The sequence below is a fragment of the Myiozetetes cayanensis genome, unplaced genomic scaffold (assembly GCF_022539395.1).
Source record: "Myiozetetes cayanensis isolate MyiCay16 unplaced genomic scaffold, myiCay2020 scf14, whole genome shotgun sequence".
NCBI lineage: Eukaryota > Metazoa > Chordata > Aves > Passeriformes > Tyrannidae > Myiozetetes > Myiozetetes cayanensis.
Genome location: NW_026087048.1, coordinates 16,896,395 through 16,920,687, shown reverse-complemented (window position 1 = coordinate 16,920,687; position 24,293 = coordinate 16,896,395). Strand labels below are relative to the sequence as shown.

General features: G+C 46.0%; 1 protein-coding gene across 4 annotated transcripts in view; it reads left to right on the top strand.

The window, feature by feature from the left end:
• Positions 1-23,219, top strand: part of IGF1R (insulin like growth factor 1 receptor) — a 171,348-nt gene extending 148,129 nt beyond the window's left edge. For all 4 annotated transcript variants that reach the window (XM_050309006.1, XM_050309005.1, XM_050309004.1 and 1 more), the window contains exons 16-21: positions 1,074-1,303; positions 1,589-1,699; positions 2,331-2,490; positions 4,692-4,821; positions 9,528-9,662; positions 15,643-23,219. In XM_050309006.1, coding sequence (XP_050164963.1) covers positions 1,074-1,303; positions 1,589-1,699; positions 2,331-2,490; positions 4,692-4,821; positions 9,528-9,662; positions 15,643-16,009 — 1,133 coding nt within the window. In that variant the 3' untranslated portion in view covers positions 16,010-23,219. The remainder of the gene's footprint in view (positions 1-1,073; positions 1,304-1,588; positions 1,700-2,330; positions 2,491-4,691; positions 4,822-9,527; positions 9,663-15,642) is intronic.
• Positions 23,220-24,293: the final 1,074 nt, after the last annotated feature.

The following is a 24,293-nucleotide window of genomic DNA, read 5'->3' as shown; positions in this document are numbered from 1 at the left end:
ATTCATTAATTCCGCTTTCAGATTATCATCTACTCTTCCAGTGTTGCTATCACTGGAATGAAGGAAGAATTCACGAATTTGTGGTCTTTCATGTTTGCCCTTTTAAGCTCTATTTTTCCTTATTGGAACAAACCCATGGCTTGAGGAAATCAGAACATCAGACAGATTTCCTTGAGGCCTCAGTTCTTCTGTTTATAGTTTAGCTTGGTGCTGCTGTTGAGTACTTTTTGCTGGAACAGCATTTCCAAAAGCCCCTGGGAGACTAATGGGTTTTACCCAGAGTGGCAGCAGAATATTTTATGTTATTTTTTATAGCAACACCATTCAGGTTAAAGGTCTGTCAGTGTTCATGCTACAATCCTCTATTTTCATCCTGTTATTTCACCCCTGCAGAGCATGTGACACAACTGTCCCCTCCTTTGGTGACTGATAGGCAGCAGCATCAGTGAGTGCTTGGATGTGTTCTTGCCCGAGGCAGTCCTGCCTCCTGGCAGTCACCTTCTGAGAGCTCTGCTCTGCCTCAGATCAAAGTCCTGCAGCAGCAGCAAGTTCTGCCTTTGCTGGTGCAACAGTGTGTGTGCAAGGGATCAGAACAGTGCCATGCAAAGAGCTGCTGGATCAGAGCCTGCCTCCCTCTGGTCATAAACTCAGGCTGTTAATAGAGAATGCAGCAGACACTAAACTGATACAGATGATCAAGTGTGTTTGATGCTGTCTGGAAGGATTAGGAAAGCAAGGATCCCAAGAAAGGCTCAAGCCTTAAGCATTGATTTGAGCCTCTTCCCACCCTCTCACTGTGCTTTGAGGTTCATTATTTCTACCCTGATATGTCAGTACCACAGAGAGGCTGCTTCAAGTCCATCTCCACATTTCTTTGATTTATTTGTATACAGTCCTCTACCTGGCCCTGTATGGGAGAGACCAGGGACTGATGGCACGCAGGGGGGCAAGGTCTCAGCGTTCTCTCAGGTGTTCTTACAGTCAAACTGTTTGGGCAGTTGCTGTTGCAGAGCAGAGAGTGGTCACACCTCGTGCAGAAGTGGGACATCATGGCCTGTTCTTTCTCCCCTCAGTGTATGTTCCAGATGAGTGGGAGGTGCCCCGTGAGAAGATCACCATGTGTCGGGAGCTGGGGCAGGGCTCCTTCGGAATGGTGTACGAGGGAATAGCCAAGGGAGTGGTGAAGGATGAGCCGGAGACCAGGGTGGCCATCAAGACTGTCAATGAGTCTGCCAGCATGAGGGAGAGGATCGAGTTCCTCAACGAGGCCTCGGTGATGAAGGAGTTCAACTGTCACCACGTGGTAAGTCATGGAGGTGTGATGGGTCTGTGGCTCCTGTGATTATCGACACCAGGGTATTCAGGGCACGTCTGCACTGACTGAAGGGGGGACTTGGGATTTCAGCCTCAACTCTGCACAGCTCCATAACATTGTTGTGATACAGGAGTCAGAAAGTGGAACCAAATCTGCGTTCAGACCTTCCCCTCAGGTTCACAGGCGTTTGGGGCTTCATATCCACGTGGCTGAATGATCACTGGAGTTGAGTTAGCTGTGCTTCTTACTGAAGGGTTGTTTTTCCTCGGCCAGGTTCGGCTGCTTGGTGTTGTTTCTCAGGGCCAGCCCACGCTGGTTATCATGGAGCTGATGACACGTGGGGACCTCAAAAGTTACCTGAGATCATTGAGGCCAGATACAGAGGTGAGTCATGAGCTGCTGGTTGTTTATTTCTTCAGTTTGAATCACCCTGAACAAGACAGCATCACGTTGGAAGCAGCAGGCAATTAGCCTTTCCTGCCCTTCTCCTTAAGCTCCAAGAACAAAACATGAGCTGCTCTGTGATCTGCAGCACCTTTCTCATGAGGCAGCTGTTCCAGGTAGCCCAGTGCACCACATGGAATAGGTCCCTTCTTGTGTCACTGAGTCCCGTTTTCCAGTTTTAATCTCCTGTCTGATCTAATTTCTCATCAAGATGTTAAAAAAACTGGCTGATTTGACACGTGTCAGGATAGTTGGTTCATGTTGTGTGTCCTGCCTGTTGCCTGTGCTGGAAAGTAAGTATCTGTTACCTTAGCTAATATGCAAACTCTCACACACAGACCACCAGTCTAAGAGCTAAAATTGTCACGTCTGATACAGGGTCTGAAGGACAAAGATGACACACAAGGCACTGAAATCACAGCAGACCACGCAGAAAATGAGCTCAGCAGCTTTTGCCCTTGATCTAGAAATTCTGATGTGGATCAGTTAAAGGCACAGCACAGGAGGACAGAATGTTCACAAGAGAATGAATATGGTCTGTTACCTGTTTTATCTTGTTCATCTTGCTCAGAACAACCCTGGGCAGGCCCCTCCGACCCTGAAGAAGATGATCCAGATGGCGGGGGAGATCGCGGACGGGATGGCCTATCTCAACGCCAACAAGTTCGTGCACAGAGACCTGGCTGCCAGGAACTGCATGGTGGCAGAAGACTTCACAGTGAAAATTGGAGGTGGGCTCTCCTGGCTCTTACACAAATCACAGTGTCATCCTCAAAAATCAGCATCTTCGCAGGCATTCGTTTTATTTTTTGAAAACTGTTGGGAAGACTTTTTAAAAAACCGAGCTCTAGTTGAAATCTCCGCAGAGTGAATTATGTTCCTTACGAAGGCTTGCTGTGATTTAAGACCTGTGAGCAGTCAGCTCTGCTTGCTGTTGTTCCAGTGAGGCAATAGTGTAGCACATGTGCTTGCAAAGAGCTGGTGAGGCAGCGAGTGGAGGTGCAGATGCTGCAGACATCTGGGTGGATGGCGTGGTTACCATGGGTGTGTCACTCGCCTCTCTCTTAGTGCACAAAAATAATTCCACCTCCTGTTTACTGATTCAAGAACGAGAACTTCAGGATTATTTTAAATCGTATCTGAATTGGAAGTGGAATGTGAGGCTTGACTTCAGCTGGGTGCTTTCCAGTCTGAGCTGGAGTTCTGCTTCCCAGACAGCTGAATGGCTTTTCTTCTGCTCTGCTGTTGGATCACCACCTTTTTTTTTTTTTTTTCCCTTTACCATCCTTCCAAAATAGTGTCAGATGAGTTTCTTCAGTCTTCTCTCCAGAGAGGGTGATTTTAAGCTGTTGGCTGTTTTTGAGTTGTGCATATTAAAATAACGTGTATAGCAACAGCCTTCTGCTGAAGGAAACTAATTTTTTTTTCTCTGAGCTTAACTCAGCTATTTTGATAATTTGTGTAAGTAATCCTGTCATTTGGGAGAAAGAAAAAATGATTTCATTTTGAGTCAGTTAATTAGGAAATAAGATCTTTGGGGGATTTTGTGCATTTTCTGCAGGTTCAGGGGAAGTCATTCCAGTTTTCTCCTCCTCCCCCCCCCCCCCCCAGCTTGTTTTACAATTCTCTGAACTGAAGATGGTGCATTTCTTCCCTTTACCGTGTTCGTGGTTACCCCAAAAGCATTTTAATGCTGTGCATCGCTCTTGTTTATGTACCAGGACTGAAAAATCCCTTCATGTAGAAACAGTTTGGGAGCATCTTGGCTGGAACACACCGACTCAGACTGTTCAGCTCTCAGAGGAAGAGCTTTGTGCCACACCAGCCTGTGCTCGCTGCGTATCTGTTTCTTATTTGCATTACATTTTGAAAGAATTTTCCGTTCAGCCAGGATAAAGTCACCCTGGTGTGTGGGAGTGAGGGAATAGCTGCACAGATGGGCTCTTTAGTCACAACCACCAAGGGTACCAATGTCCCCAGCACACAGGGAATGCTGGGCCTGGTCACTCATCCATGGGCTGCTGAAAACAACTGGGAGATGCTGAGGGAATTCTGTCCCCTTTTCACCCCACTTTTCCTGGTAATAAAAAAAAAAAAAGGGGGCAGCTCCAGGTCGGTACTGATGAAATGGATTTTGCCCTCTGTGTCAGCAGGTGGCATTTAATTATTAGTTAGAGATTTAATGGTACCTGATCTATTAACTTTTTGGTTAGTGTTTGAGAACACAGTAGCTGGTTTCATAGGCAAGTTCAAGACCCAGCAGTTCTGAGTGTCCCAGGCTGATTGCACAGAAAAAAAGTGCTGGAATAAATCTGAGTTACAGTCAGGAGATGAACCCAAGTCTTGGAAATGCTTATGTATTTACAGCCAAGGACATGCATATAACCCAAATATGCCTTTAATACTGGTCTGTGTTAGACACAAATTATTAGCCTAATCCTCAGTAGCACTTGAAATGGAATATTGTACAGGAACTGGGAATTACCTTTGGACAGAGGAAAAAAAATACAAGAGGAGCATGTCCCTCAACATGTGAAATTCTTCAGTTAAAGACAATTGTTTTAAGTACTAAAGGAGCTCCTTACACTCTTTAAAAATAAATCATTGAATCTGGGGAACAATTAGTGAATTATGTGACCTTCGGAAGACTCAGCTTGCTGCAAAGCTTGAGCATAAATCCTGGAACTTTTCATAATGTTATATTTAAATCGTTCAGACTTGTCAGCCCTGAAGGCAGTGGCACAAACGTCTGTTGGTGGTGATGGAAGGGCAGGTCAGCAGCCCTGAGGCAGCAGGTGAAGTGCCTGCAACGTCAGGTGTTGTGGGAACAGACTGCAGGTCCTTTCCACCAGAGTGTGATTCCCTGGCTGGTAGGAGGGGGGGAAACGTCCATCATTTTCTCATGCAAACTCTAAACATTTGTACCTTCCAGATTTTGGCATGACAAGAGATATCTACGAGACAGATTATTACCGGAAAGGAGGGAAGGGGTTGCTGCCTGTCCGCTGGATGTCCCCAGAGTCCCTGAAAGATGGAGTCTTCACAACGCACTCCGACGTCTGGTAACAAAAAAGGGGCTCTGGGAAGCTGGTTTAGCCCCTCTTCTTTCTGTCCTCTCCTCTTCTTTTAGTAGGCTTAATTAAGTGGCCTGTCCATTCAAAGGTAACTCCCTTCTTCCACTGTGAAACATTCTGCTTTATGGTCATATTCCCACTGCAAGATCAAGAACTCTTGAGGTTAAATTCTGTCTCTCAGGGAGAATTAAGTGGATTTCCGAGACTGGAGGTGGTGGCCTGTTTCCTGCTGTTAGTTGTAAAGTCAGTTGTGCAGTGAAAAACAATTACCTCCACCTGGAAGAGCAAGCTGTCATTTTTTTAAACTGCCCTCCTTCAAGGAAAGCATTAAAAGTTGCCAAGAGTATAGAAAGGTTCCCAGTGCCGACCTGCCTTCCCATCAAAACCTTCTGTGTAAACAACTCCCCTTTCCCCCAGATGGCTTGTGTACACCAGCAGGCTTTGGGGGGATCTCTCCCTCGTGCATATCCCTCTCCGTTTGGAGCTTTGTTTGCTCGTTTTATGTTCTGCAAGATGCAGAAATAGGGTTTTCTTTCAAAGCACGCTTGCCTGCCTGCTGTGTCTGTGCAGTTATTAATAGAGGAGTACACTCAGGAGGAGTGATCCTCTGGAACAACTCCCCACACACCCCCCAGCTTTTGGACATAGGTAGGGAGGACTTGGCAGAAGATGGTCTTGTACTGGCAAACCCTCTACTCTGTCTTTTATGATTTCTCTGCCTTCCTAACAAGATGTTTTTAGTGCTGATCTGTTACAGAATTGGCAGCTGATTGCCTCCAAATGTCTAGAAGTCAGGAGGAAAGGCATTTTAGTGTAGTAAACTGCACTTTCTTTAAACAGCTTGAGGAGTTTGGAGTCAGTGGTCTGTAGTCCAGAGCACCAGCTATGAGTGAAATGTTCATAAGAGGAATTCAAGTGAAAAAGCAAAGCACCAGAATGGTGCTTAAATTTTATTTTACATATGGTCAGGAACTTACTTTTGAATCCAGTAACCCTCAGACTTGGAAGCAGATGAAAATAACCACGTAGAGTGGAGGGGAAGCCCTGTATCAGCCATTTATCTGATGGAGCAATGCAGGCAGGCTTTTGGCAGTCCCCCCAGCAAAAGAATTTTGGGACTTGTAATGGCTTCCCAAAGCAGACAGAAATTTGGACTATATCAGTAGAAAATCCCCAGATATCGAACTGGCTGAGCCCTGAGTGAGGAGCTGGCAGGGCTGCCTGTTCTCACCATGCAGAGGGGGGAACTTTCGGGTCCAGCCATTGCATCCAGAGGGGATGTGGGTCGGGTGTTCCCTGCAGGGATGGACCAGGCTGGCTCCACATGTGCTTTCCTTTAACCTGGAACTGCTTAGTGACGTAATTCTGTAAACACAACTTGAATTCCAAAAAAAAAAAAAAAAAAACCCAGGTGTGACACCAGATCCAGTGTCAGAAGTAAATTAGTGGTGTACTTGTTGCAGGAAGTACGTGAGTGCTCCCTTCAGTGCTGAAGAGAGTAGGGTCAGATTGGATATCAGGAAGAAATCTGAATATCCCATCCTGTGAGGGTGGGCAGGCCCTGGCACAGGTTGCCCAGAGAAGCTTTGGCTGCCCCATCCCTGGAAGTGTCCAAGACCAGGAGCAACCTGGGATAGAGGAAGGAGACAGGGAGTTGGAATGAGATGATCTCTAAGGTCCCTTCCAACCCAGACCATCCTGTGATTCCATGACTTGGCATTTGTCTGTCATTCCGTCCAAAGCAGGGTTGTGCAAACAACATTGCAGTTGATCAGTGGGACAGTCTGAGTGAAATATCCTGACCTGGGAAGTAGTTTACTTGTTAACAAGGTTGGAAAACTTAAGGGAAGGAGCAGTAAAATCTAACAGATTTTTACTTGAAAGGATAGAGAGGAAAAAAATTGTTTTATGGAGAAGAGGTCCACAGCACTCATGGGTATTTCAGACAGTTCCTCTTTGGGATGGTTTCACATCTCAATTGTTAGAAGTGATTTTCTCTGAAATTTTGGTTCACAGAGATGCACTTCCTGGAGGCACAAAAAAACTGGCTCAATGTGAGAAAGTTGTGTTTGTTTAGAACGTGTATCCACAGCTACAGAGAAATTTCAGTCCAAATTCCAAATGTAGCAGGAGCTTGACTTATCACTGTCGTGAAATCCTGACTATTTCCTTGATCTGCTTAGGGCTAAAGGGATCATTCCAATTTACTTCTCAGTAACTTTTAGAGCAGACACTATAATACATTGAAGGTCTCCCCATGCCAGGAAAAATTACCTGAATCCTTGTATTGGTTCGGATTTTTAAGTGTTCCATGTAAACCATGGAGCTTGGCTGTTCTGGGGGCCATTTATTTGCATTAAATTGTGGGGAAAAAAAGAAGGTTGAGGTTTTTTCCTGGTTTTTTTTTTGGTCGGATATTGTGACATGTTCTTCGAGATCAGTTCTGGAAGCCAAGATATCAAAAAGACAAACTGTGTGAGTGGTCAGAGCCCAGGATTTATAAGCTGTAAGGTGAAATGGCAAACTGCAAGAAGAGTGTCTGGAGGTTTGAAGGGTGGAGCTTTAGCAGTTCATTCTTTTATTGCTTTTCAGGCTGAAGAATGAGGTAATTAGACAGGACTGTTTTTGTTGTAGTTAGGGAAGGGAGGACATTTTAAAATTAATGTAATACTGTTCAGGGTGAGGGTGGGTTTCTATAAATATAAGTCCTCAGCAGCTTGCATTCTTTCAGGGCTGGTAGTTGCCTGGAAGGAGCAACCTGAGTTTATTTGTTGGGATAATATGACGAGTAGGTGTGCAAGACTTGTCCTCATTATTCCTGCACTGATCAAAGTAGCTTCAAAGGCACCAAAACATTCCGTTGACCCTCTTCTCTCCCTCCCCTCGAAGGCAAACAATTGTAAAGGCTGTTTTGTGGCTCCTGGCTCCAGATGCAAACCACTTTAGACCCCGGGCATAGCTGAAAGATAAAACCACTCAGCCACAACCAGCTAATGACACCGGACTCCTGTTTTCGTAACAACACCCCGGTGCAACTGCGCGTTCTTCTCTCGGCTTGACTCAGCATTTCAGCCACACAGCTCAGACAGCAGCAACATTTTCCTCCTTTGCCCAGCAGCTCTAAAAGTAGAGCCTCTTCAGTGCAGTGCAGACAATTTGAGCCATGTCTGCTCAATAAACTAATTTTAAATGGAGATATTTTTAGAAAGTGTCAATACTTGCGTCCAAACTACCCAATTACATAACTCTGCTTATCTTCCTTCGCCAGTAATCAATTCCTATTATTAGACAAACTTCCTTTTTTTTCACTTCTGCTGTCCTTTGGAGTTATCTGGAAGGAGCTGGAAGCTCTGTTTCAAGAACATAGTTACATACATGTTGCAAAAGGGATAACTTGAGTTTTTCCTGTGGGGCTCTAATGTTCTGCTGCCAAAACAGCAAATTGGGGTCTTGGTACAAGAGGCTGGAGAACATTCACGTTTCTTCCTTGTCTTTTTCAAAAATTGGGCTTGTTGCTGCTGTATGATCCTCACTTTGCACCTTTAACTTAGAACGTGGCAGAAACCAAAGCAGAGGGACGAAGGGAAGGCATTACCCCAGCAGTGTTTTCGTGCCTGGGCAGTGGAGGTTGGTTGGTTTGCTGGCTGTGGGTGGGGAGGCAGGTGAGATGCCCAGGGGGGTGGTTGTGTGTTTGCTGCCTGGCTCTCTCAGCCTGTGGAGCAGTGAGGGAAAATGCAGCTTTTCGAGGGGATTTGTGTGACTCAAGTGATGAAAAGCATCTTGCACTGGAGCGAGAGCTTACAGTTCTGCGTTCCTGCCTTCTCAGCCACTATCAGGAGTACCTGAGATGTGTTACATGAAGATTTGGAGTTTAGTGTATTAAATGTACAGATTTTTTTTCTTGCTGTCTCTGTGGCTTGGGGGAAAGCTTGCCAAGCTTACTTTAAAGTGTCTGCTACTTCTCCACTGCTTAGAGGGTTTGATTCCCTGTCCCCAGCCACACAGACATTTTACTGCAGATTTTAATGGTCAGGTGTGTGTCCAGCCTGAGCTCTACAGCAAACATGGAGAACAGAATAGAATAAGAATAGAATAGAATAGGATTTTTTAATTTTTACAGGTTTCTTTTTCCTTACCTGCACCTTTCCTTTTCCCATCTCCACTGTTCTTCCCTTCTTCCCACCTGGCAGTGCATCTAAAGTGTGGACTCTAAAGGGAGATGAGATGTGAGCTGATTCTCCAGACAAGCCCAGAGGTCCAATCTCCTCTGGGTCAGGAGGCTCCTGGTCAGTGCAATGAGCCTGTGGTGCCTTTTTTACTGATGGACTGGGCAGAACTGGTGTAGCCAAGTAATGCTGGACCACTGAACCATCATAAACACGACCAGCTCTGGGCTGCAGACTGTGGTGTGAAAAGAGAGGGATGGATCTGTGCCAGTCTTTGCTTACAGAGGCTGTTCTGAAGAGTCATTCAGAACTGGGAGCTTTTCTCACCACCTGAGATGTTTCAGGTCCACGGTCTCTTGAACTCGGGGCTGTGACTGTCACCATGGCTGGGTTGCTTTTCGAGCAATGGGAGTTCTGTGTTAAAAGACAACACCCTTGGACACCTCCTGCTGAGCATTAGCTGAGAAATACCCCCCTTGTGTGCTGTGAAGATGGCTCAGGCTCCTCAAGCTGTGCTCTCCCTTGCAGGTCGTTCGGGGTGGTGCTGTGGGAGATCGCGACGCTGGCGGAGCAGCCGTACCAGGGCATGACCAACGAGCAGGTGCTTCGCTTCGTGATGGAGGGGGGGCTGCTGGAGAAACCAGACAACTGCCCTGACATGCTGTAAGTGCCACAGCCACCACTGTCTCCTCCCTGCACAGATCACTCTTCCCGATCCCTGCAGTGCCTGCTCTTCCCCATCTGCCGCAGGAGGGGCTGTTGAGGAGTGCGAGTCATGGGAGGTGCTGCTCAAACAGTCTCTGTCAATCCAGTGTTCTGTAGTAGTCAGACATTCCAGAAAGCCAGAATCTCACTTTGGGCTGTCCTTCTCCTCTGATAAGGAAACAAACCACAGCCTTGGTGTTCTTGGATAAAATTAGACTTTATAAAGCTCATAAGCCACATTTGCTACAGCGAGAGGGTCTGTGCCTAAACCTTATCTCTTCTGCTTAAAGTAATTCTGTTGAGCATAAAGAGAGAAAAGAGCCTGGGACAAGCTGAGATGTGCAGAAACACTGGAATTCAACTTTTTAGTTCAGCATACAGATAATCAGTGTATCCTTCCTCTGTCTGAAGCCTCGGTGGATCTGCTGTTTCACTCACAGCATTCACCCCATGCAGATAAACAAATCCCCCCTGCAAATTTCCTTCCCTGAAAGCACAGAAAATGGTTTTTTTCACAGAAAAACCTCTCCCTGCCCCAGCATCGACCCAAAGCAGCAGAGGGTGTGCAGTGCAGCAGCTTCGGTTTTGAGCTTTACATTGCTGAAATACTTCTGCTGGCCTTTGTGTACAGCAGTTTCAGTTGTTCAGACTTTATTGCTTTGAAATACTTCCCAAACTGACTTTTGGGAAGGAAATACTGTGTCTTGCAGTTATTGAAATTTGTTGGAGGCCCACAGAAGGGATACAATCACTTAAGGGCCTCAGCTGCTTGGGATTCTTAGGAAAATAGCTTTTTTGGCTGGAGCCTGGCTGCGGTTTCAGATGACAGGCAGTGTTGTTTTGTTGTTTGAGGGGGGTGGGTGGTATATGCAGGGGGAGGTGTAGCTGCCATGTGATTCATTGGTTTCACATTCCTTCCCTTTCACGATGCTGGGGAGAATTCCTGGCAGTCGGATTGCCTGGACATTGTTTAACGTGGTCAGAGCTGGGGTAATGGGGGCAGAGCGGGCTGTGTGGCAGGATCAGAGTCCACAGGGAAAAACACCTCTGCAGTGAGAACAAACTCGGGGGGAGATTCAGCTTTGGAAATTCCCCACTAACGTGGGGCACGTGTGGTATGAGCAGAGGGGTGGGAGGGGAGGCACTGGCAGAGCTGAAGCTCTCCCTGCTGCAGCCCACCCAGCTCTCCTTCCTCCCCTTCCTCAGGGAATCTCCTCTGCTCCTGGCTGTTGCTCCTGGATGAATCCACTCTCAGGGTCCTGGCCTGTGAGCTGGGAGAACTTGGTTAAGGTCTGGCAGAGCAGATCTTTGCACTGGGGTGTAACAGGAAAGGCCTTTCTTGTGCTGATTCTGAGGAAGAAGCTGCTCAGGGGTTGGTTATGGCCACAGGACTCAGCCTCGTGGTGCACAATAACAAAATCTGCCTTTGAATGGAGCTGCTTCACTCCTCCAGAACAAGGAATGGGGCTAAACTCGGAACCAAGGCACACTCACTGTAGTGGTGGGGTTCTTTTGATGCTTGAGTTGAGTATAAAATGTCCCGACTTTATCCAAAATGAGGGGAAAAAAAAGTGGAATGTATTGACTTTATTGTGACTTGTTCTAGCTGTCTTTCAGCTTGTTTTGTCTTTGTTTTAGGACAGACATCCAAATCTGCTGAAATTCAAATAGGTTGTTGTAGGAGTAACAGTCGGGGGAGCTCCAGGAATAACCCTCACCTTTGTTCCCTGCACGTGCAGTTGGCATTCAGAGAATGTCTTCTGTGTTACTGTGGTGCTCCCCCTCCTTTCCCTATCCTCCACCCCATTATCCCAGGATGCTGTAACAATGCAGTGCCACACTGGGTGACCTGAGTCCTCCCCCTCACACGTGTGGCTGTGGGCAGGCTCAGACACCTGCCCTGTGGGCACAGGTCCTGTCCCCTCTCACCTGCCAGGGACCTACAAGAAAATCAGGGAACGGGCAGAAAGGTGCTCGTAACAAAGAGCCCTGAAATTCCACATGGATCTTGCCAGACATCCTGCCATGTTCCAGGCCACTGCTTTATAAAAAGTCCTTTGTAAAATAAGGGATCCTCTTTTTTTGTGGAGGTTGCTGAAAGATTCTCCTTAAAGTCAGGTTTCTTGGCATGTCTGTGCCAGTGGAAGGTGTCTTCTAGGCAGCACAAATCCTTACTGGTGGAGACTGGTGTGTGATACTTTTATATTGACTCTCAGGGTGTCCCAAAAGCAAAGCCCACCTGCTGCAGGGAGATCAGTGTATTTTTGGGCTTGGTGCTGCCTGGAAGCAGGTGAGGGAGGGAGCCAGGAACTGTGTTCCTTTGTCTCACGTGGCAGCCACAAATGCGGAGGGACTTTGTTCTTTAAATGAGCTTGACTTGGAAACAGCTAAAATTGTGGTCTGAACACCAGTGGAATAATGGTCAGAACAGTGGGCCTGTCTGTAGGGAGAGAGGAGTGTGCTGACATGGAGGAACCTCCAGGACAGGTGGAGGAGGTAACTGCTGTGGGGAAGGGCAGATGAGAACAGAGGGGAGAGCGTTGCTGTCACCAGATCCACTGTTTGGAGCTGTGTGGGTGCTGTGAGTGTTGACACAGCCGTGCAACCCTCCAGTCACAGAGCAGTTCTCCTCAGGACCCCCCATGTGCTGCTGGTGCAGGCAGGCTTGGATGCTCCGTGTCTCCTGGTCGTGCCTGTGGGTGCCCGTGCTCTCCTGGCCCCTCAGCAGTGAATCCGTAGCTTCCAGCTGGAACTGCAGAGGTTCTGTCCTGCAGTTTGGTTTGTGGGATGCTGGTGCAAGGGGGGATTTTATCCCGTGGTTCAGAGGTGGTAAATCCCTGCGAGAAAGGGCGAAGCACAAAGGGGATGGTATTTCTGGAGGCTTTTTACTCTTGCACAGGGTGAAACAAGACTCAGTTGTGTTTATGCTACACCCTCTTGGCATAGCTGGCGTGGTTTTGCAGACAGAACCATGCAATGAGACAGATGGTTCAGTAAGACAGTGCCAGGAGAAGCTTTGCTGGTTTTCTCCTCTTCCTGTGCACCAAGTGATGTTTTTATGTCCTCCCATTGTTATGGCACCGCTCATCAGGTGACGGCTGCGTGGCTGGAGCTTGGGTACAGCTGAAGCTCTCAGACAGCCTGTTCCCATGGGGCTTTTAAAAGTTGTGGAGGCTGGAATTCCACTCTGTTTTTGAAGCAGAATTGCTTCCCCCACATGCATTGTAGATGAGGAGACTATTTACACAGTGCTGATTTCCCTTTGTTCCTGGGTAGAACCCAGGGTCTGCTCTGCTCAGGGGCTGTCAGCAGGCACCGCCAGCAGGGGAGGAGAGGTCCTTTCGCTTTTCCCCACCAAATCAAGCCTAATGCAAAGCACAAATGGAATTCAGCATCTATAGGAACTTTCCTTTCTCTGTTTTTTATTGTCTCAGTGCAAAACAGAATTCATTTTCTGCTCAGTTCTTTGAGCAAAAGATGCACAGAGGGATGCTGGCTATTCCCCTGTCCCACAACGGTGCCTCCAGCTCCCTGGAGCTCCCTTGCCACCAGTCAGGAACGTACTTTATAAATCTGCTCAGGTTCTATTAACAGCCTGTAAATTCTCCTGTTGTCTGCTGGAAAGGTTTCTGTTTTGTTTAAGATAATGTAAACAAGGTCTGCGGACACACAGAGTTAAAAAAGAAGAAAGAAAAATCCTTTTATGGGAACTCTGTAGGGTTTTCAAATCTGGAATGGCTTAAAAGAAACATCACATGTCCTTGTTTGTGCTGATGTCACATGCATTACTCCGCTGCTTGTGGTATCTCCTTAGCATTGCCCTTAGGCCTCGGGGCGCAGTGCCAGTGAATATCCAGTGTTCCTGGCTCCAGCCAGCGCTTCTATTCAGGGACGCAGCAGTCAGCTGGAAAGGAAACAGCAGTGAAGTAACAGAAATGGATTTTATATATTTATGTCTCCAGCCTTCCCTCCCCTCTGGTGGGTGAGGGTACGGTGCAGTTTTATGGCTTGGCTCCGCTTGTGCTCTGAAAGGCTCTTTAAAGGCCTTTGAAGGCTCCAGCCCCGGCGCTGGCCGAGCGGTGTTTTCGTGTCTACGTGCGGTTACAGGGCAGCTCCGAGTACCTGGGGACTCCTCCCCGCACAGACTGGTTTTGCCAGCTCCTCCTTGGGTGTCACAAGGCCACTCTCAGGTGGCTGCCGTTTGCTCAGGGGGAGCTGTGCCAGCTGAGCTCTGCCAGGAAGGTTGGGGACTTGAGATGCACTTGAGTGCCGATTGCTTTGGGTTTGGTCAGAGCACTCAGAGGTGTTTGCAGCCCAGACACGGCTGCTTGCCCTCTCCCTGCTGCCTCAGTCAGCTCAGAACGTAGTGGAGATCCTACAGGATTTCCCAATTTCCCAGGTTTCTGGGGAGGGGGTGTTCTTTGCTGTGGTTTTGTTCCAGGCCAGGGTTCCTGGACTCTCCAAACCTGTGCATGGCCACAGCCTGCAGAGCCCGGGGTCTTCCAGCTGGGTGACAGTGCTGTTGGAAGGTTTCTCCTAGAGCAGGGGCATTGCTCTGGGATGGACTGGGGTGCTGTTCAAAAAGAGAGTGAATTTTTGTTAATTTGATTGTTTTCTTCTTAATCTAAAAAAAACAACAACAACAAAACAACAACAACAAAAACAAACTTTCCCCACTGATGCAGAGATCTGGTGAACTGAGGGCACAGGGCAGCAAGAGCTCTAATTAGAAGAATTGCTTGTTTACGCTCTGAAAACATGTGGAAATTGGGAATATGGTATTGTTGTCGTGTAGAGTTAAAGCTCAAAGTTGATGTGACCTGGCTTGAGGGAAGGCTGGCAGAGGTGGGAAATGAACCCCAGCGAGCCAAGGGGGTCTGTCTGGGGCTGCAGGTCCCAGTGCTGGCAGGTGAGTCAGGGCACAAAGGATTCTCCAGTGTGTTACCTTAAGTGAGAGAACTTTCTTTGCTCTATTTTATTTTTAGCTCCATTCTTACTCCAGCACAGAGTAGTAGTTTTGGCCAGCAGTGACTTCCTCCACATAGCGTGTTCCTCTGAGCACTGTGTACACAGAGGATTGGCTCGAAGAATTAATGCTAATCTTCCTTTTCTTATTTAAATTTGTCCTATTACTGCACTGTGCTAACAGAAGACATCCCTATTCCACCTTCACAGACAGTGAAATCCTTTCTTGTGTTGTGTTTAAAGCTCAGGGCGATCTCCTGGGAATATCCAATTTTGCTGTGTCATGAAAACGCTGTTTTCATTATGTCTGTATTACTGTTTCATTTTGTGGTTTTGTTTTGCCAGCATGGGACATTGTACAGATCTAATCATGGATGTGCTTAAACAGATGATCTCACACTCCATGAAATATTAATGCATCCCTGGCCGTAAATGAAAACAACCTAATTTTAAAATAAAAAGATTAGAGAGTGTCTTTGAGATTGGAAAATGTCTGCTGGGGATTACAATTAATTTGAATGCAATTTTTTTTCTTTCAGAGGAAAAAAAAAAAAGCAATGCTTTACCTTGTGTGTATTTCCTATTTTAATTTTTTTTTTCCAAGGCCGTATTGATGGGGTGGGATCGGTGGTTTGAGAAAGATCCCCCAGGAGGCACAACCATGTCACTCATGGCTGAGTGAGCACAGGGTGCTTGGGAGGAAAAGGAGGAATTTCAGGTCAGGGTTAAAGTATGAAATGGTTCTGGATGTCAGTAACAGGCATGGGTAGCTGTGTGAGAGGGAGTGGAGAAGGGCGAGGTGGGAGTTACAGAAGTAAAAGGGCGATCAGGAGGGAGGTTGAAAGGCGGCACAGGGATCTCAGCACCTCGTCTCCCCTCAGAGTGGAATGACGTTCTGAACCGTGTGGTCCCATCCAGTCAGGGCTCGTGGAACACCTCAGTAAACGTTTTTCCCCGTGTGTTTCTTGCCCAGGTTTGAACTGATGCGCATGTGCTGGCAGTACAACCCGAAAATGAGACCCTCCTTCCTGGAAATCATCGGTAGCATCAAAGACGAGCTGGACCCAGCCTTCAAAGAGGTCTCCTTCTTCTACAGCGAGGAGAACAAGCCTCCGGACACAGAGGAGCTTGACCTGGAGACTGAGAACATGGAGAGCATTCCTTTAGATCCCTCCTCCACCCTCCAACCCACTGACAAGCACTCAGGACACAAAGCCGAGAACGGCCCCGGCGTGGTGGTGCTCCGGGCCAGCTTCGAGGAGCGACAGCCGTACGCGCACATGAACGGGGGCCGCAAGAACGAGAGGGCCCTGCCCCTGCCCCAGTCGTCGGCCTGCTGATCCTCAGAGCCCCGCAGGAACCACCCAGAGAAACACAGGCATTGGGGGAAGAAAGAAAGGAAAAAAAAAATCACAATATATTCAAAAGCCTACTGTACCTCAGTGGATCTTCAGAACTGCCATAGCTGCACTTGGGAGAACCCTTTTTTTCAGTAAACAAGTTGCCGTATTTTTCTTTTTTTTTTTTTTTTTCGATATGCAAGCAGATGTTTGTTTCAGTCAAGGACTCCAGTCATGGGGCACACAGTTGGCCTTTTAAAAACTCTTAATGTTAACACTTAATAGCAACAGAAAACTTGAGATCTGATGTCTCTCTCTCTCTCTCTCTCTCCTCTCTCCTCTCTCTTCTTTTCTCTTTCTTTCTGTCTCTCTTTTTGCTTCGTAATGGGAAACATATCTGCGTGCAAGTTCAACCGTACAGCACTTTTATCAGATCAAAGATATCGCAGGCCAGGTGGTTCCCAGTACCCCTGCAAGCACCTGCCTAACACTGTAGGTCTTTATAAAAAAAGAAACACAACAAAAAACCAACAAACAAAAAAACCACACACACAAAAAAATACTAAACTAAAAAAAGACTGGATTTTTAATGTTGCTCTTTAATCTTTTTAGGAACACGTAAAAGAATAAAAAAGGGCCATCATTCGTCCAAGGCTGTTACCATTTTCAACGCTGCCAAATTTTGCCAAAAAAAAAAAAAATGAACTCTTTGTTTTTTGTTTTCGTTTTCCTTTTTATTTTTTTCTTTTTGTAGGTGTGGAAGGAGCACAGTAATCAACTGCTCTGTTCAAAAGAGATCCTGACCAATAAGTTCTATTCAGTCATGCACTGGTATTTAAAAAAAAAAAATTAGAAAAAAAAATCAAATTGTCTAGATCTTTTTTTTTTTCAAAACTGGACAAAATGTGATTTTTATTGTTTGTTTTTTTTTTTTTCTTGTGATGGAGAAGATAAAAGGGATGGGGTAAAGAACCAGCCCTCCCTGCACCCCTGTCCCTATCCCATTCTGGACAAAACTGGCAGTGGTGAGCTAAACAAACACGTGCATTTCGTACAAAAAAAAAAAAAAATCAACCGCACGCCAAAAACGAGTTATGAGAAACCTGAACATAAGCGGCCGAGATCTCCATCGGTGCAGCCTGTCCTTCCTGCACAGGCTGGCGAGGAAAAACACCTAGAAACATAAATTGGAGAAGACAAAAAAAAGCAGTAACCGGATTCAAGTATAAGATGCTTTGTTGACCTTTTCTCTTTATTATTAAGACTTCTCGAAGGGTCTTGCAGTTCTATGTTAGACCATGGATCATTTGCATACACATTGTCTTTTGTGTCACTTTTATAACTTTTTTACGGTTCAGATACTCATCTATATGTCTGTACAGAAAAAAGCTGCTATTTTTTTTGTTCTTTATCTTTGTGGATTTAATCTATGAAAACCTTCAGGTCTGCCCTCCTTCCCTTCCCTTCCACTTCAACAAATTTTCTTATGCTTTGTACTATAGTGTGTAACTTTTACTTCCTCCTTCCCAGTAACCGATACCTTTCATATGAATTGCCATGAACTGTTTAATGCCTTTTTATAAATACATTTCCTCCTTTTTTTTTTTTTTAATTTTTTTTTTTTAAATTTTAATTTTTTTTTTTCCCCATTAGTTGTTTTACAACATCTTGGCTGTGTGGGCTTACAGGGCTTTTGAGGGGGACACGGAGAAAGAAGGGACACCCTGCACGGGAACACTCTGGCAGTGCTGTGGTGTGGTGTTTTTAAGCCCCATGTTTTCCTTCCTTCCCACTAACCTCTGCCCAGGCAGCACGGGAGTCTCTTACAGTGCAAGGCATGATACAAACTCAGGTCAGAAACAAAAAGGTTAAATATTTAGTACATTCTTGTTCAGTGTTTATATTCATTGTTGTGCGAGGGTCCTCCCCCTCCTCCCCTCCCCGCTTGTTTTGGTCGTGGCACACCCCTCCCACCCGCCCATCCCCACACAGACACACACACACATGTATTCTTTTTAAATTATTTGTTGGGTACAACAGCAGACAACCAGGCTTTTGGGTCACTGATCTGTAAAAAGACTATTTTAGCCCTCCCATCCTGTGAACAAGAGCTGTGCCAGGCGCAGCCGGCGATGCCAGGCATTCCTAGGGCGGCCACTGAACACCTGGCTCCGGCCAACCCCAGCTCTTCTCCTTCCTGCTGGGAAAGCTCTCATGGAGGGGAACCCTCCTGGGAGGGCACCTGGGCTGCACTTCACACCCCTGGTGAGGAAAACGAGCACCAACCACACGAAGCCACCACCCCGTTTCCGTGGAGCTGGGTGGAGAGCACGGAGCTGGGGCCGGCGCCTCGGCTGGCAAACGGTGAAGTGTTGGCAGCTATGGAAACCTGTACAAGTCCAAGCTTGTGGCTTAAATCATAGACCAAACCTCAGAACAAAAGAAAACGAGAGAGCTTGTTTGCTCAGTTGCAGAAGCCTTGGTGAGAGGGGAAGGAGGGGCCGTCAGGAAGTCGACAACCAAGGAGTCGCACCAGTTGCTCATCTTACCTTAGTTCCAGCGTCCGGGCCTTTGTTTAGCACTGATCCAACCAAACGATGGCAGGAAGAGGTGGTTCTGGGATGGAAATGTTCAAATCTTTTGAGTAAGAACAATGAATTAAAATATACTGATTGCTAGTTTTGACTGGAGATTTTAAAAAGTTTGTAGTGCTTTTTGCTTGTGTAGTTTAGGTCCCATTATCTTCTCTTGCCTCTGTCCCGTAGTTATTTTTCCCTTTTAAAAATGAAAAAGACAAAAAAGTTAATTAAGAAGGTATTCTATGTAGGATTTTTTATTTATTTTTGTGATATCAGTTTAAATCACTGTAGAGATGCCCCATAATGAATTTAAATACTAAGATAAGGGTTTTAGAGTATGACAGGGGGACAGTTTTTGATTTTTTTTTTCAAACATTTATCTACCTCACTCTTATTTTTTTATATGTGTGTATATAAAAAAAAATACATCTCACATTTCTCAGCAGCCAATAAATGCCGTTGATACTGGTAACCTCTCACTCCATATACCACATGCTCTAGGTTCTGGAGGGGAACAGTCACTGCCTGTCACAAAGGGTCACTTCAGAATATTTGCCTCAATTCCAAGGGGTTTCTCCAGTTTTTTGCATCAGATTGTGAGGAGAAATCCAAGAGTTGTGTGACTTAGGGTGACCATTCTTTGAGGAAACACAGAGGCTTTTTACTGTGCTGTCACAGCAATCCTGCACGTTTAGAGGAGTGGAAACGCAGGTGACCTGCTACAGGGACTTCAAATTGTGAGTATTTGCTGAAATCTGCTACAGAAATCAACTGTTTACAATGTTTGGAGGTCCAGAAGAAATACTAAAGGGAATGGCCTTTCTGTTTGTCCTGTGGAATGGGCTAAGTCATTCCTGCCAGTTCTTGCTCGGATGTCACAAGCACCAAAAAGACATTTGGCTGAATCAGAACCCAAAAATAAATTGGCTCATACAGCGATAGCATCACTTTCTTGACCAAAAAACCTGTCACAGGCTGCCTGGTGATCCTACTGGATCAAGTTTACAGCTTTGGGTCTTCGCTGCTTCTGTTTGATGAGAGCACTGATTTTTTTTTTTTTTTTAAATAATTTTTATTATTTTAAAATTTTTTCCCCAAAACTAATATAAAATTGATTTCTTTTAACGTGCCAGTAAAAAGTCGGTTCCCTTCTCTTCCCCTGTTTATACACCCTATAACTGTGGATTCTGATGGACCAGCCATCAAATTTTAACTGCCCTCTGACAGCGTGTAACTGGTTTACAAGCACACAGGCCTAACACGAGCTTGCCATCAACTTGATGTATAATGTTTCCCTTTCTCCAGCTCTGGCAGCTGTTCCTGCAGGTGTTGGTTGTGGTATCTGAGTAATGTGGTGCTTGGAGTTGTACACGGCCTCTTGGATACACAGTGCTGTGGTTAATTCCGACAGTTTGTCTTTGGAGGGAGCATTTCTCCCCAGCCCTGAGAAACCAGCAAAATTTGAAGTTTTCACTAGATGGGTTTGGTTTTCCGTGTTTATGTTCCAGTGACCTTTGGGTGCAGTGGCTGTTCCCCTCCCTTGCACATATTGATTACCACAACTGGAGATCCTCAGATCTTTCAGCTGGCTGGGAGGGTTTTGTTAAAGCTGTCCGAGTTACTGGTTTGTAGAACTCTGTGTAGGTGGTTTTACAATGCATTAGGAAGAAACACTAATGGCGTAGCATCACGAGAAACATTTCAAAAAGCACTTCAGTAGAAGACAGTCACAGGGCCTCACATACATGTGTGTGATGGCAGTCAGCTCTCCTGGACCAAACCACCTTCATGATACCATTGCGTTCTGTGTTTGCAATTCAAGCTTAATTCCTTTTTTTGTTCTGTTTGTTTCCATAGCTTTTTTTTTGTTGTTGTGTTTTGTGCATTTTGAATAGCTTTATTCACATGGGTTTTTCATGCAGACTTCCCTTGGACAGTAAATCGAGTTGTTTGTGCATGTGAACAACTGAGAATTAATGTTGGCTTGATAGAGTCATAAGATGGTTTGTAATATTGTTCTTCCCTGAGACCACTGGCTTGTCTGGTATGGAAAATTTATTTAGAACTTCAGCTATGTTTGAATAAAGTTCAAGTAATCCAGTTTGTTTATAAATTGAAAACAAAAGCCCACCCAGCCCTGAAACCCAGCCTTTTGCCGGATGGTACCGAGATGTTTGGATGCAGTGGGATAAGGAGTTGGCATCGCCGCGGGGAGCAGGCGGCTGTGACTGCAGGGCCCGGCCGTGGCTCTGACCTGCCCCGCACTGCAGAGCTCTCGGGGGCACAGGAGGTGCTTTGGTTGCCAAGGAATGTGATTCCTGAGTAAATGAGATGCTGTTTTGGGGGGATGACACCGAGGCACAGCAGCCGAGCGTGGTGGAAGGCGGGAGGCCGGGCCAGCTCGGGGCACTGCAGCTCCTCAGCTTGGTGCCTCTGCCCCTCCCAGCTGGCTCCAGGTGCTCTGTGGTTCTAGGCACGGTCACACTGATGCTCCTCTTGGTCTCTTAAACGAAGGAAGGCCCAGTTTGCCCAGGATGACTGGTGACCAGAGGGAGCTGCTGCCAGGTCCTCTGGGAACTGCTGAGGGGTGTTCGGTACAGTCCGAGTCCAGGTGAACAACACTCCTATTGTTGGTGTAACTCCATACATATATATCTATATATACATATATATATACCTGCATATGTATATCTATAATATAGATATATATAATTGAACCCTTTTCATTCCATTAGTACAAGTAACACTTGTTTCCTGTTATCCTTATTTTGTTTGTAAACCGTGTGTTCAATCACTGGGCTGAACAACAGTGGAGGAAGGTGCAAGGGATCCACTCCTTACTAACCAGTGATGAAGCCAGAGATTGCAACTTAACCCATGAGTAGATGTGCAGACAAGGATTGGAGAACGATGTGTAGAAACAACACAGGAGGCCAGGGGTGCTGAAGATACAGAACTCAGGTAGGCAGGAAGGACACCTCGGTTCAGAAAGCGGCTGCTCGGAGGTGCTGAACAGCCCCTGACCTCGAGCAGCCGGGTCAGTCAGCAGGGAGACGCCTTTGTGGGGAGACACCTGAAAACAGGACACGGCAATGGGGATCTAGAGACACAGGGCTTGGCAGAGGTTTGAGGGAATTTTCCTGAGCTTCGTCTGTGGGACAGCACCAGAGCTCAGGTGTCCCCGTTCTGATCATTGGTACTTGTACATAAACCTCTGGACTTGGCAGCTGGAGCGGGGAATTCGTTCCCAGGAGCATTGCAGTGGTTGTCATCGGCCTCTGTCTCACCTACAGCCGGTCTGTTTTGCAAGTACCTTACAACTTCCCTAGTCTGTGTGTGTGCATTTGCGTGTGTGCTCATATATTTTTTTTTTTGGTATGTGTTCCGTTGATTAGTAACCATTAATTAGCATTTTCAATAGGGCTTTAAGTCCAGTAGATTACGGGTAGTCAGTTGACGAAGATCTGGTTTACAAGAACTAATTAAATGTTTCATTGCATTTTGTAAGTACATAGAATAATTTTATAAAATGTTTGTAGTTTATAAATGCCTAAAATATAATTTAAGGGCACTTCTCTGTGTCTGTGTGTGGGTGTGTCTGTCTGTGATCAGTTTTTCCATGGTACCAGTTTACTAGTTAGCTTTACAATATGCCAAAAAGGATCGCTGACTTGTCCAACTCATGGCTTGTCCCTCTCCCTCCTTCCCGCCCGAGCTTTGTGTCCCACTATACAGCGAGTGAGTAAAGGAGTTGGGAAAATGTTCTGTATCTTCAGTATCCTGGTCTTCCAGAGCCCTCTGGTTGGGGTGGGATCATCTTACCTGGTCATTTCACTTTACTGTCTAGGGCAGTTACGTTTTGGATTACGAGAACCTCACTGGTCGGGGAAACAGAACGGGTTTGCTGCTCCCCGGGCTCAGCCGTGCTGTTCAGCACCTCTGCTCCGTGTGATTTGAAGGATGTGACTGACTTGAGAGAAAGAGGCAAGACAGTTTTCGTCCTTACTGTTGAAGAACTCTTTGCAAATCTCTTTATCCCTTTCAAAGCTGTTGAGCACCATTGGAAGCTTTGGTTGAAACGAGCAAGGCAGGGTCCCTATTTATTTTTATTTAAGGATATTAAAGATCCAACCCCTCTGCCGTGGACAGGGACGCCTCCCCCTTCTTCTGTTTTCCGAACCAGTGAGGTTTGAGATGAAAGGATTGGCCAGAGTTTGTCTACCTCTGGGACAAAAACAAAACTAGAAAGTGCTAAGGAATGGATGCAGTTGCAAATACATTTTCCAGTTTTTCTTGTTTAAATTTTTTTAAGAGAAAATTAAACAATAACATGGCCAATTTATTACATAAAAAGACTTGCTGTGTATAAATTATTCCTAAAGAAATTCCTGTGTTTATATTAAAATGAATCAGTAGATAAAAAAAAAAATTCAAAATGTTTTTGTATATTCTGTTGTAAGAATTTATTCCTGTTATTGCGATATACTCGGGATTCTTTACATTATGAAAAGAAGAAACTTTGTCTATTTTGAATGGCTGAAGCTAAGGCTCCTTTAGTTTCTCTTACTCTGCTTTTTTCTAGTAGTTTCAGTACTACATGATTTAAGTTAAATAAAAGAATTCTGTATGCATTTGCCTGTTTCTGAATTTGTTGCTCCTTCCAGAAAGCAAGGACAAGTTAGAAAACTAAGAGTGAAGTTTCTCTGGTTTTCTTTTTGGCTGTGTTTAACTGAGCTACTCGGAGGATATTTTAGTAGGGGTCAGTGCTGCCATTGCTGGGTTGAAAGTGTTTTCATGCAGTGACCCCGAGGATGTGTGGAGCCCTTCTGGTGAGACTTGAGCAGTGCTTTGCAGGGTGATTCCTCTGAATAAGGTGAGCATTGTTTGTTATTCGAGGAAAATCCACTTCTTTTTACACACACAGGAATCCACAGGTGAGGCATTCAGGCAGCCAGCACCTGGTTATCAGCTTTATGCAACGGCACTGGGAATGACAGCAGGGAGAAAACCGGGATTATCTTGGCAGTTCCAGTTCTCAGACTCTTGTCAGCAGGGTGCTGACTAAAACAAGGCACGATGGTGGCCCAAAGCCTCATCAGCTGCCTGTGCTGTTACATTTGTCTCTTGTCCATTTTACTGACATGATGCCTGAGGAATGGGCTTGTGTTTCCCTGGAGAAATCCCAGGTGTCCAGATGAAGCTGCTGCTGTCCTGTTCTAAGTGACTGACTTAGAAAAATCCCAGCTAATTGCATCTCATCCTTGTGTCCTGGCAGTGGCAGGATTATGGAGGAGGGGGTGTGTGGGCCATCCCTGTGTGCTGAGGGGCAGTGCTGGAATCCCCTGTGGTACCCAGTTTCCAATGGTACAGCAATTCTGTATGGAGCTGTTTGGGATGTGGAGGGGTCTGATCCCAAGTTTTACAGTCTGGGATCTCATTTGATGCCTGTTTTGTCAGTAACATCACGTGCCCTGACCCTTCCCACAGCACAGTGCTTCAGGATTGCCTTTCCTGGGACAGGTTGGCTGTTGGGTTTTGATGTGTCAGTCCCTGAGTAGCCACGGCCTGTCCTGCTGAAAGACTTGCTTTTAGGCTGTGCTCTAGGGAAGGACTGTGATGTTTTTCTCTGGGACAGGTTCTGAGAATTTGGGGTTAGTGGTGGTTTAAGGCTGAAACTGGAATTACCAAGAGCATTCCAGATCCTG